The sequence below is a fragment of the Erpetoichthys calabaricus genome, chromosome 3 (genome assembly GCF_900747795.2).
Source record: "Erpetoichthys calabaricus chromosome 3, fErpCal1.3, whole genome shotgun sequence".
Classification (NCBI taxonomy): Eukaryota; Metazoa; Chordata; class Cladistia; order Polypteriformes; family Polypteridae; genus Erpetoichthys; species Erpetoichthys calabaricus.
This window is the reverse complement of record NC_041396.2, coordinates 110,338,969-110,353,386: the sequence shown is the minus strand read 5'-3', so window position 1 is coordinate 110,353,386 and position 14,418 is coordinate 110,338,969. Positions and strand designations below refer to the sequence as shown.

Below are 14,418 nucleotides of genomic sequence, written 5' to 3'. Positions count from 1 at the left end.
CTATACCATTCAAATATTCAATTTACTTCTGGAGACAGTTGCTTGTTTTTTGATTATGCTTCATAGCAAAATGGGTGGCACATGTCAAGTTACAGCTAAATTAATATCCAATATTGTAATATAATGAAATGTCAAGTGTGGCATTGTGAGTAGCAGTATCAAATTATTTAGAACAGTGGTTCCCAAACTTTTTTAAGGTACAACCCACTTTTGGGCGAGAATTTTGTTTGCAAGCCCCCCACTTCTGCACTCAACCCCTTTCTTAAACAAACAGCAGTTGAGCAGCAGTGAAATAGTTATATAATAGAAATACTGGCAACATCTGTTACCCAGTAGTGTAATTTGTTTGTCTTTGTTCTTCGTGTTTCCTGGACTTTCCACTTTGTTCGAGAAAAGTGCATGCTAATTATTTTTAATCACTGCATTGTCGCTCCATGGCACTAGAGTCTCCTGGAAATTTCAATTTGGCTTTATTTATATAAGCAGTGAGGTATCACTTCCAAGCTGTGCTGTTGAGTGACATATACAATATTGAATATTCAATGATATGAACTCTACCCATTTTGTGAAAGATGGATACATTTATAAAAAGATCATTGAAACTTTCTATGTCTTGCATTGACAAGAATAAAATGAAAAATAGATTATACAGTGATGAACATCTCAAGTATGGTTTTGCTATTATTTCCTGTAAACACCAGTATGTAGTTTTACGAAAAGACTTATCAAAAGAAAGCATGAAGCCATCAAAGCTATTTTGATATTTAAATACCAAACATCCAGAGAAAAAAGACAAGCCTGTGGAATTTTTTGAAAGAAAGCTAAAATACTCCATGAGCAGCAAGCCAATTGCCGAAAATCTGATTTTATCGACTGCTATTGATATGGTGCAAATAATGGTTGGTGAAAAATAAGCCGACAAGCTGAAAACAATACCTCTCTCCTGTAATATGATGCATAGAAGAAGAAGCAACATGGCAGCAGATATTATTATTATTATTATTAACAATAATAATATATTTTATTTATAAAACTTGATTTGTGGTCAGCTTCAATTGACAAAAAGACCTAGCATTCTAGTGCATTCAAGGATTCATGGAAAATGTAGGTATGTTTAATATGGTAAATTCTGAACTCACACTGTGCTGCTATCTCAAGTGACTGTGTTAGCGTGAACCTTGAGCCTGCTTCTAGCAACTTCCTCCATACGTACGTGCACTTGCTTAATACAATTCATCCTGTACATCCAAACCCGCATGGTGCAAAAATAATGCCACTCTCCATTGTTTTCTCATTTCTGTTACATTTTCTGTTATAATTAGTCCCTAGGCCATCCGTGAATAACTGAAATGCTGCTAGCCATCATGTCCAATGTGATCCCAACTTGGTGGGTACAGCATAGCAATAGAATTTTGGTGCAAGTGTTTCCATTTTGAAAAATAATTAAACTTGCTTTTCAGTGCAGTCCTATCACTAGCCCCAATAGGCAGGACACCAGTTCATATTTGAATGCAGTGCTTTCTTTATAATAAGGCGTTTTTTGTTTTATTTTAGAATCCGGGTGGCCGCAACCCACACTTTGTGAACCACTGATTTAGAATACTGTTTTTATCAATAATTTCTCAGAAACAGATCATATTCTTAGATGTCCAATATCCAACTATTAATTATTTCATGTTGCAAATATTGCATGATGCTGCCAAATCAAATAATGCTTTCCCATAAGCAAACTTTGAAGTTGGGCTTGTGGGAGCCCATCCTGCTTTTTTTCATTTGTATGAAACTATTTATAGATTTGGTAATAAACATTTGAATTGGGTTAATTGTATGAAAAGTTCCATTTTCAGTGTGGAATTAGTAAAGGATTGTACAAATAATAAGAAAACCTGAGTTATTTCTGAAAATAAAGCCCTGCAGCAATTTAATCATTCTGGTAGGTTAAAAAAGTGTACACTTTTCAATGGACTACATAAACTAGAGGAACACAGAGCACCTTAACCGTCTGTATAAAGGAAAAAATCACAACAGAGCAAAAATATATATATATATATTTCCAAAGTTCTTTATTAATCTAAAACTTTTTTTTTCTCTTACTTAAACAGCCTGAAGCAATTTCAGCCTTTACGTCTGATCCTGCACTTTTGTTATTTGCTGAATACTTCTGCAAGTCTACCAAAAATGCAGAATATGTGAGTTTGGGATTTCTGTAATTTTATTGAATATTTACATATATGATTATTAGTTACTCTGAAACAGTTATACTAAGAGAGTTAACATGACATTAAATATCAATATTTGTTTTGTTTTTTTTTTTTTTCCTCCTAGATTATTTTTTGTTTCATTTAGTGTAATGAGGGATAGCATTACCACTAAAGGTTTACCATGGTGTTCACAAGTTTTTATTTGAGATAGAATACTTAAAATCACTAAATTAAAGAAAAATTATTTGCTTTTAAGTTTTTTTTTTATTATTTTAATCTTTATTTGCAACCTGCAACAACAGTTGTCAGTAGTGTCTGGAGTAACATAACTTAATAAAAAATTAACAAAGAAACCTTATCAAACCTTTATGAGTAAAAGTCTGCACAGTTGGAATGGGTTGACAGTCAATAAATTGTATAGAATTATTTCAGCATCTCCAGCTTTTGCATAGGTTATGAATCAACCAAGAGTAGACATAATCATGGTTGATTTCTTCTGCTGAAAGTCATGGTGACAAGGAAGACACAACCAGACTTCTCTGTTCATGCCTGATCCTGATGTCAATACCCTCCCTGTGATAATCACCAGTAGAAAATAACACAAGATTCACCCTTGGTAGAGCCCTATGCAACATGTGTGTGAATGAAGGGAAGACTCATAAACACTGCAAAAATAAATGTGCTGTTTCCATTATACAAAAGAAAGGATGATCCATTGGCATATGTGTCATATTGAGCGATTAAGCTGTTGTATCAGGTAATAAAATACTTGAGAAAGTGCTAGAGAAAAGAATCAGGAATCTGGAATTTAGGTAAAATATATTTTGGTATCTTGCCTGGGATGTCAACAGCAGATTCCATCCTTGCTGTCATGTATCAGGCAAGGGATGCTGCGTTATGCATTAGTAGATCTAGATAAGACATTTGATAGCATGCTGCAAGAGGTATTGGGCATTGAAAAAATTGTGGAAGAATGAGATTGCAGCAGATACCAATCAATGTAAAAAACAGATGGTGGAAACAGGGAGAGTAAAAGATTTGAGGTGAATGTGAGGCTAAATGAGGGATCTGTTCTGTGTCCATTGTTTTTCGTAATAGTGTGTGAAATATGGTCATGGGACGTTTTAATGATCTCCTGTTGATAGGAAAAAGTGAAGCAAATTTGAAGGAGAAGATACTGAAATGGGCAGCTAGTTTAGAAGTGAATGGCCTCAAAGTAAATGCAGAGAAAACCAAGGTGGTTGTTGGAGGTGAAGGGTCAGAAGGCATGAAAAATCAGTCTAATGCAAGAGTTGTCTGAAGTTGGTGAATTAAAGATATAATGATATGAAGGGCAGTATGCAAGTGGTGAGTGACACCTTTGTAGACAGTACATCAGAGTATTTTAGAATATTGATGTAGTAAGTGTAAAATTAGATATTGGCAATGAGGTTGTTTTGGACAAAGTACAGTCATGTGAAATTATTTTTTTCTTTTTTCACATATGTGGACATGTCAGGATTTGATCTTCATTTAAACAGTATCTACAGAAAAAGGTGATATAACAAATACCATGCCACATTTACATTTTGCAGTTGGCATTATTTAATAATTTCATTTTGGAAGTAGAAAGTGCGTACAGCCCTACATTTATCACTTCCTCAGATACCTAAAATTGAATTAGGCACTTAACTTCAAGCACAAATGATTATAAAATTATATAGAGTATCTTTAAGGTACCTGTCTTACATAAGCCTAACACATTTAGTTTGGTTTGTAATTTGTTGTTGAAGCATGTGTTATTACTATGCCTAGATCCAATGAGCTTCTTGAGGCCTTCGAAAAGTAGATTATATATGCTTATTAGTCTTGAAAGTGTTTTCCAAAGATCTCTAAACAATTGGAAACAAACCATTTAATTTGTTTAGGCCAATCGGACTCGGCAAGTTCAGTTCGAGACCAGAACACAACACACTGAAAAAATTCTCTCAAAACCCCAGAATTTCATTATACCTACAGATAACTTTTGCCACTTTTGATGGCCATTAGAAGCTGCACAAATTAGATCTACATGGAATATATGCCAGGAGGAAACCATGGCTTTCCAGAAAGAAAATTGGGGCAAGACTAAAATTTGTCCATAAACACCTAGGCCAAGATCAGGACTTCTGGAACAATGTGCTGTAGACAAATGAGACAAAGGTAGTTATTAAGCCACAGTATCAGAAATATCCATCGAAAACTAAAGGCAGCACTTAACCTGAATAACCTGATACCAGCTGTAAATCATGGTGCTGGAAATGTTATGGTTTGGAGTTGCTTTGCTGCATCAGGACCAGGGCAGCTCACCATCATTGAATCCACTCTGAATTCTTCATTATACCCAAGGGTGCATGAATATAATGTAAGTCCATAATTCAGAAGGTTGAAGGTCATCTGAACATGGACTTTGCAAAGTGACAATGTCACTAAAAAATCCAGTAAATCCACCAAAGAATAGCTAAAAAGGAAAAAAAAATAACTATCTGATATGGCGTAGCTCGAAATCCAAAAAATGCTATGGCGGATTTTTAACTACTGTACATGCAAGATACCCCTCAAACATCGAATAACTGAAGTAATTATGTATGGAGAAGTTGGTGAAAACTTTCTCCTAGCCAGTATCAGAGACAGGCAGACAGTTGAATGGAATGCCTACTTGAAGCTGTGTCTGCCATAGTGGGACAATACCAACTATTAGAGCCAAGGGTGAACTTACTTTTTCCACAGACTGAATGTTGTATTTGTTCATTTTTCTTGAATAAAATTATTGCAAGGTCAAATTTTCATGCTTTTTTCAATTGCATCTCCTTATCTAAAGATATTATTTAAGTGAAGGCCAGATCCTGATATGTTCATTTATGTTAAAAGAGTAAACATTTAATGGTGTATAATTACTTTCTCACATGACTGTAGGGAAGTTCTGCTGCTTATGTGTTATGTTGAGTACAGCAGTTGGAGGTATGGACACCTCCTAAGAGATGCTTTGAAAAAATTCTGGAGCTGTCCTTCATTCTGAGTTCTAAAAAGCCTCCCTAGCATTGAAGAGGAAACATTTATGTAAGCTGTGAGGAGCAGTATGTCCTTTGGAAGTCAAACCGTGAAGTACAGCTGGAAAGAACAATAATAAAAATAAGGTGGATGTGTGGACTGTCACTGAGTGATGGGATAATGAATGATGATATGCTTGGTGACAAAATGATAGGTGTCAGGAGTTGTTTGGGTGAAGAGATGAAGGGGATGAGACCTAGATGGAGACTAAAGAAACTTTGGATTGTATTAGACAAGGACAGTGAAGGAAATGGATTTGGGGGTTACCAATCAACCTGGGAAAACCTGGAAAATGGCCATTAGACTAATGATGATGATCATGCAGAATTAAAACCTTTCAATCATAAGAAAAATAATCAACAGGATTTTGAATTTTCTAACTGAATAAATTGCTGATTTTATTAAATAAGGAATATTTACTTTGTCTCCTAGAATCAATATCTGTTATTTAATATGGATAGAGGTCTACTGAATTTTAAAAATGAATATTAATGTTATTTTTTTATTTTTTTCCTAGAAACACGAGCCTCTTGTATTATTCTCCTCTATTCTTTATGAATGTGTTACTCAGGAAACTCCAGAAATTCTGCCAACATATATAGCCATAGACCAGGTATGTTATTGAACAAACGTCTTTCTGCACTATATCTGTGTTACAGAGATTGTTTTTGGTTTAGATATTCTTGAATATTATCTTTCAGTATATTGACACGAGAATAACTACTCTGAGTAAAGTACACATAGAATGCCAACATAAATGTTAAAACTGTGAGGCCATTATTAGACTGTAAATAATGAATAGAATTTCTCATTTCCAATTAATGTAATATGTGGTTATGCAAACTTATTTTTACATGAAATTGCAGTATACTTAAACTGTTTTTATATCATCCTTTTATAAATCATATGAAAAAAATCTTTCAATCAGATAATAAAAGCTGCACACGCAAATAATATACTGCACTTCATTGAAAGGTTTACTTACTTAATATTTACTCTTAGTACAAGTGCATTTTGTGTTATTGCTAAATTTTTGGAAGCAAATATCTTTTGAGAGAGACATTTGCTTTGGATACCTATAGTACAATCGTTAGCTCGTTTGTTTCAATTCTTTTTCCTCTTGTTTTTTATCATGCATTTGTACTGCAGCCTCAACATATTTTCTAAAATGTACACACAAACCAAAATCATTTGTAGTATTTCACAATTTGGCTGTAAATGTAACGCAAGGATGCCACATTCTCTAATAAATACTAATATCTTGCTTGATTTTTTAAAAATTTGCAAACTTTTCTGAAAGCATGTTTTCACGTTGTCCTTATGGGTTAATGACTAAAATTCGCAGAAATGGCAGATTTATCCATTTTAAAATTAAAACAACAACACGATAAAGTGTGTAGGAAGTAATTGGGTCTGTGTGTTATAGTGGGGTCCATGGCTAGTTGGCATGTTTAAATCAATAGTTCTAACTGTCGCACTCACATCTTTGGGTAGGCATGGTAGCATGGCAAGAGCATTAACGTTATTGGTGGTATCAGGTGCAAAAGGCTCCTAGAGGGAACCGGTAGCATGGAGACAACCCACATGATCACAGTCTAAATACTTTCTGAATCCACTGTATGTTTCAACATACCTTCACACTGCCCTACCTAAAAATTAACTATAAAGTTTGGTGCAATTCATGAAAAAATAATAAGTAAGGAGGGCTTATGATCACTATCGTGTATTTTTGTTTGTATGAAGTCTGATTTTTAACACATCTTTAGTACTGCTTGCATGCTCAGGATTGTTTTTAAATAGATAATCCCATAGAAATTTACTATTACTTTAGAGCTGAATTTACAAACACCAACATTGAATTTGCCTTTGTCTTACAGAATGAATACAGCTCTCAAGTTTGTTAATAAAACTTTGAATTTAGTACAAATCTTTAAAAAAAAATGGGATAAAATGTTATGTGAATATAATTCTTAATTGGCAAAAAAATGAACAATATAAAATGTTCTATTTGCTAATGGCTATTGCTTGAGTATGTTGTGGACGTTAGTCTTACTGTATATAAACACCCACCTATCCACTGGCTAAACCAACTTAATCCGATTATACAATTGTAGTGGGCTGTAGTGTATCTAAGCAGAAATAGGTACAAGTTAAAATCCTGCTCAGGAAAAATGTGCAAAGCCATCCCAGGCTTATACTCAAGCACATATGTACAATCACTCAAACAATGCCAGTTTAAAACCACCATTTGACCAACACACACACTTTATTGTAAGCATATGAGAAGAAAACCAGAATACTTTGGGAACCGTGCAGAAATCCACAGAAAATAGTATCTGTTCCACAATCAGAACCTATTGAATCTGTGACTCCACTGAACCAGTGTGCTGTGTGTTGTAATTGTTTGAAATTGCAATTAATGTATTTGTGCTTTCTTTTCAGGCTGTACGAAGACTTGAAAAAAATGAAATCTCTGAGACATTTGATTTCTGGCAAATTAAACTTGTTTTTGAGTTCTGTAACTCTAAGATCCTAGAAAATCGTTTAAGGCAGACTACTGGGAAAGGTCTTCTTATTAATTCAGAATTTCTTCCGGTTATAAAATGTGCCATTGATAATACCCTGGATCAGTGGCTAAGTGGTAAGAATTTTTTTTTTTTCTTGGTAGTGATACTTTTAAATTTCACTTCTTCTTTCAGCTGCTCCCGTTAGGGGTTGCCACAGCGGATCATCTTCTTCCGTATCTTTCTGTCCTCTGCATCTTGTTCTGTTCTACCCATCACCTGCATGTTCTCTCTAACCACATCCATAAACCTCCTCTTAGGCCTTCCTCTTTTCCTCTTCCCTGGCAGCTCTATCCTTAGCATTCTTCTCCTAATATACTCAGCATCTCTCCTCTGCACGTCAAGCATCTCTTCTCTGCACATGTCCAAACCAATGCAATCTCGCCTCTCTGACTTTGTCTCCCAACTGTCCAGCTTGAGCTGACCCTCTAATGTACTCATTTATAATCCTATCCATCCTCGTAACACCCAGTGCAAACTTTAGCATCTTTAACTCTGCCACCTCCAGCTCTGTCTTCTGCTTTCTGGTCAGTGCCATTTCTCCAACCCATATAACATAGCTGGTCTCACTACCATCCTGTAGACCTTACCTTTCACTCTTGTTCATACCCGTCTGTCACAAATTACTCCTGTCACTCTTCTCCACCCATTCCACCCTGTCTGCACTCTCTTTTTCACCTCTCTTCCAAAATTCCCATTACTCTCTACTGTTCATTCCAAGTATTTAAACTCATCCACCTTTGCCAACTCTACTCCTTGCATCCTCACCATTCCATTGACCTCCCTCTCATTTATACACATGTATTCTGTCTTGTTCCTACTGACCTTCATTCCTCTCCTCTCTAGAGCATATCTCCACCTCTCCAGGGTCTCCTCAACCTGCTCCCTATTATCGCTACAGATCAGAATGTCATCAGAAATCATCATAGTCCACGGGGACTCCTGTCTAATCTCATCTGTCAATTCACTAATATTTCTAATTGGTATGGACCTCAGAGTACAATGTTGGGGTAGGCTACTTAGTTCTGGAGTACCTTACAGATTATAAGTTTTAATGTCAGTTAAATAAAATTCAAGTGGTTATCCATGATAGAAACCACTGACTAATTTATGTAGATTTTAATTAACTTTAGCAGACATTTCATTAATTTGAGAAAATTTTATGATGCTGTTTTGTCTTGGTAGAGTAATTTTTTACTCTACTTTCCCCTTTTGTATTATTAATATGTAGCCTTTGTCAGTAATGCCTCAAATCTCCCAGACTAACCACTGTTTATAAGGTACTGTACCATATAACTTCTCCCCACCTTCCCTTCTACATCTATAACCTCAGGCAATTAGGTGTAGTAAAAGACAAGCAGGAGTTAAGTTACAATTTAAACAATATGTTATTGATAATATTCATAAATAATAACAATATGCAAAGTACATTTGAATATTGGCAGCCATTCAACCTGATAAATGGTGATTTGTAGTTTCAGGTGGCACACAGACTTGTTAGTTACTTAAAATGTCTCTAGTTAAGGCATCATTTTGTGGTCCGCTTTCTTCAGAACAGGCTGCATGCCTGTCTCAATATGGCTGCCGAGGTGTGCCCTTCATTGTGTTGTCCTTTTTAGTTCATGGTGTGTGAGATAGTCTTTCATTAGTTAAGTAAGAGAGAGAGAGAGAGACCTGGGTAAAGCAAGCAAATTTATAGGTTTTTGGCCCAACCCCTACAGCCAATAGGGTGTCATAGTACTTAAAAGCTTTTGATACAAGCCAATTCTAAACAGCCATACTTCAGACCAATGTGGGGATAGAACATCTTCACACCTGCCCTTCAAACCATATGTTAAGGTAAAGCTTGGCAGTAAGGCAGCCTAGCTTTCCTATGGGGGTTGAGAGACTTCAGAGAAACATTTACCAAACTTGTTTGAGGCACTTCCCCCAACTCTGTCGTAAAATTCACTTTCCTGACTTAGTCCTAGGGGGGATATGAATGCTTCTCACTAATGTAACACTAATATTACATTGCTTTGTCTAAGTTACAAATAAGGACAAACAAAATATTTATCAACTTGTATGCAAAATTTCACATCACAACACTCCACCCCAATAAATGTTTTGTACGATGTCTTTATACTGTAAGTAAACAAGCTTAATTGTCTGAAGAGTCTGTTGAATAACTTGTGCTTTGGTTTGCAGTATTTGCTATCCCAGTGTTAAAAGTTGTGCGTGACCATTTGTCCATTACATATCTTCTTTATTTCAAAGACAATCTGAACAACTTGGATGTGCTCCTGATGACTTGTATTTGCTCCGGCTTGCTTCAACTGTTTCTTTTGCTTTCTGCAGGCTTCATATGTCATCAGATCTGGTGGTTCAAAATGAGACAAGTCCACACCTTCCACTAAAGTAACCTACTGCAATTGAAGTCTATTGTGTGAATTCTTTTCTTAATCTGTATTGGTTTTCTAACTGCTAATTAGACCCCTGTCCCAAACTATCCATTTAAGCATATCTGCTGTACTATTAACTTTAAAATTTGAAACGTAACATCCCACAGGTGCCAGTACAACCACTTCTGCCCCAGTGAGAGCACATGTGCCATTGCATAAACTATTCACAAACCAACATTTGTGGCCTCTCTTCACGCATTTGGGGTTGACTTAGTTGACTCTTGTGCTTTTCTACCCATGGTGCAACCCTTGACTGCCATCAGCCTTTACCAGTTTAGGCTGGCATCACCACCATGAGACATCACAGCAATGCAACTCTCATCATTCCCCCTGTAGGCCACCCCTAGAGTTGTTTGCTCACCATATGCATACTAACTGTGCTAAACACCTCACTTGTACCACAGCTGACAACTGCAGCAGGGCTTCCGTATTTTCCCAATTAGACTATACCTAAAAATCGATGCCCATATGACTTACACATGTACCAGCTGCGGCTGCTTCACCAATTTGCTCAGTATACCTTTCTTTAATAATAGTATTAATTATCCCACTTAATTAATTAATACCCAGAATCCACACTTTATGAGCCCAAAATTAATCCCCTTATTTTGCCATTCCTAACTGGTTTGTTCAGTTTCCACCCCTTGGAATATAAATTTGCTGCTGTAATGAACATACCTTTCTTTTTAAATTAGTAAACTAAACTAAATTAATAGTTATTGTGACTAGTCCTATTATTGCATGGCTTGTGGACTTGTTACTCACTTACTCCCCAGTAAATATCTTTTTCTTCCTGTCTCTTCAGTTCTTCTTCATGTCTTTGTCTTTAGTCTTTGCTTGTCGTCTTTTCCTAGCTTCTTTATTCATTCGGCTATGTAGGCAGGTTGCAAAATGGAAGGTGACAAAGCAGTTTCTGTCCATCTCATCTTGTTGGTTTTCGACCTGGTGCCAACACTTAAACTTTGCTTCCGAGCATTCATTGGAACAGCTTGGCCACTAGTGCCACTCCGCTCCAATGTGCTAGTGGTAACCCGATTTTACTCTGCTAATTGCCTTCACTATTTATTACCTGCATCAACCCAAAGTCCATAAAACCTTACAATAGAAGTAGCACTATAGAAAAAGATCAGGAAATTGAAACAGAAATAACTATTTTCCCTTTCCTGTCTTCCTGCGCTACCCTTCTATTCTTTTTGTCATTGCCTGTGCGTCCTTTTTAGTGTATGGTAACTGCTACCTGAAAATGTGGGCTAAAACTTCTCCAAAACCCAAGTGCCAAATCCAACATCTCTCCTAAAACTGACCTTTGTTCTTTACTCAAGACCAGCTCACTTTTCTGTTACGACCCTCACACCCCTGTGCATTCTTGACTTGCTGCCTGAGCTTGTAAACCTTCCTGCTGCACCATCCCCCATCCTTTGTTCTTTGGCTTGTTCTGTTTCATTCAAACCAACTCCTAAACTGGTGCACTTTCTTTCCAACTCACTCATTCTTTCACTAGAATTTTCAGACCTTTCATACACAAGCACTTGGATTCCTTTTATTTCCACACTTTCTTGTATTATTTCCACACTTTCATCACTCAATTCCCATATTCCATTATCCAATTCATGCTCTTCAGTCAACAATTGCCATTCAAACTCACCAGCTCCTCTGCCTTCTATATAAATTAGTACTCGAAAAAAAGGAAAATAAACAACAAGGACCAGATGTCATTGAAAGAAAAGCAGGACAAAGCGAGGTCAGAAATAAAAAAAAAAAAAGGGTACAAAAAAAAAGAAACGTCATAAACATGTTAAAAAAAACAAGGGGACAAAAACACACGGATCAGGTGAGAGATAATGAAAACAGTGGAATTCAAAAGACGCAAAAAAAACGGAGGCGCGAAACACATGCCGAGCAAGATACAGAATATGAAAACAGAAAAAAAATAAAATGTCAAAACAAAGAAACTAAAGATCGCATTAGCGCAAACAAAGAGAAATTATTACTTGGAGAAATAACAGAAATGCGAATAGAGAGCAAATATATGGACATTGGTGATATGTCAGAAGAATGTAAATATTGTAAGGCTTTGAGGTTCAAGTCAGAGACCTTTAGATCGTCTAATTCGTGTTGCCATCAGGGAAAAATAGTGTTTATAAACAATGAGGAGGTGTATCCAAGAGAATTAAAAGATTTGATGTTTGGAGAAAGTGAAATCCAGAAACACTACAGGCAAAATATTCGAGTCTACAATAATCTTTTTGCATTTGCATCATTCAATGCGCAAAACGTTGATATACACAAGAATGGACCATACGCTATGAAAATCTGTGGTCCAGCAACCATTAAAGCAACAACAAGTTTAATTTTGAAAAAACCACAATTCGATCAGGTGTATATTTATGATCAAGGAGAAGCGATGCAACATAGAATCGAAAGAGTTAAACGATCGGAGGTATTAGAAATTATACAGCCAATAATGGATACAAATCCGTACGTCCAAAAGTATCACACTTTACACAAAATCTATCTGAAAAATATGGACAAAAGTTTTCTTGGATTTCTATATGAATCAGAAAGATCACACACGCATATATAATAAACCAACATGTGACGAGTTATCAGTGATAATATTTTTGAAAGACGGAAATATCCAAAACAAAATAGATATTCCTATTTATCCGATAGCAGAACATGACTCAACATTTCTGTCTAATAATTCACCACATTCCAATCCATTACTCTTTCCCTTGCTTTTCTCATATGGAGAAACAGGATGGTCATACAATATGAAACACACGAAATCAGAAAAAAGAGTAACTCCATCACAATATTTCGGGGCAAAATTAGCGATACGTTCCAATGTATTTAACCCGCTTCTGTCATCTCAACGTCTAACGCAACATTACATTATTAATGCGTATCTAAAAGTCGAAGCTAATTGTCTTTTCTTTATTAAATCTAATCAAGCAAAACTTAGAACGGAACATATGCAAGGTCTCATTGATCACGTTCAAAATTCAAATATCAATAGTTCAGACAAATTCAAAATAGGTAAAGCAGTAATATTACCATCATCATATCAAGGTAGTCCAAGAGCATTGCAACAGTTATATCATGATGCAATGGCAATATCCAGAACTATCGATCTGCCAGATTTATTTATTACAATGACGTGCAATCCACAATAACCAGAAATCTGGAGATTCCTGAAAAAAATGCCACCAGCTACATCGGCACAGGATATTCCAATGTTCATAAGTAGATTGTTTTATCAGAAAGTAATAATTTTATTGAAAGAACTCGAAACAGTATTCGGGAAAATCCGAGCATACATTTACATGATCGAATTTCAAAAACGGGGTTTACCTCACGTGCATTTATTGGTTACTTTACAAAAAAAACTATTAACTGCTGATGATGCCGACCGTTTTGTCTGTGCTGAAATTCCAAACAGAGAAAGCTATCCTGAATTATGGTACAAAGTCATTAAACACATGTCTCACGGGCCTCATTTAAAAGATTCCGCATGTTGGGACTCGAAAGAAAAAAAGTGTTTAAAAAAAGTTCCAAAAGCTTTCGTTCAAACAACAGATATGACTATGGCTGGCTTTCCAGACTATCGCCGAAGAGATAATCATCATGAAAAACACACATCATGGAAAGAAAGATGGAAAAATTGTGATGATCGATAATTCAATGATTGTACCATATAACCCGTATTTACTAAAAAGATTCGACTGTCATATTAATGTCGAGTATTGTGCATCAGTGATGAGTATTAAGTACATCTACAAGTTCATTCATAAAGGACACGATAGAGTACGCGTAACTATCGAAAGAACAAGCACAGGACGAAGTTCAAGCATATTTAGATACTCGATACGTTAGTACAATGGAAAGCGGATGGCATTTAATGGAATTACCAATGAACGGATGAAGTCATTCTGTAGAATTACTACCAATTCATTTACCAGGACAGAATATGATTCAATTTAAAGAGGGTGAAGAACCAGAAGCTTTACAAAAAGCGAAAACAAAAAATACAAAACTATTAGCTTATTTCGAACTAAATGAAAAAGACGTAAATGCAAAGGCATATACGTATACGCAAATTCCACAACATTACACATGGCAAAAACAAAAAAGAATATGGCA

General features: G+C 35.8%; 1 protein-coding gene across 2 annotated transcripts in view; it reads left to right on the top strand.

Annotated features, from left to right (window-relative positions):
* anapc1 (anaphase promoting complex subunit 1) overlaps window positions 1–14,418 on the top strand; it is a 299,392-nt gene that overhangs the window by 272,748 nt on the left and 12,226 nt on the right. For both annotated transcript variants that reach the window (XM_051925424.1, XM_051925423.1), the window contains exons 44-46: window positions 2,103–2,189; window positions 5,788–5,883; window positions 7,713–7,911. In XM_051925424.1, coding sequence (XP_051781384.1) covers window positions 2,103–2,189; window positions 5,788–5,883; window positions 7,713–7,911 — 382 coding nt within the window. The remainder of the gene's footprint in view (window positions 1–2,102; window positions 2,190–5,787; window positions 5,884–7,712; window positions 7,912–14,418) is intronic.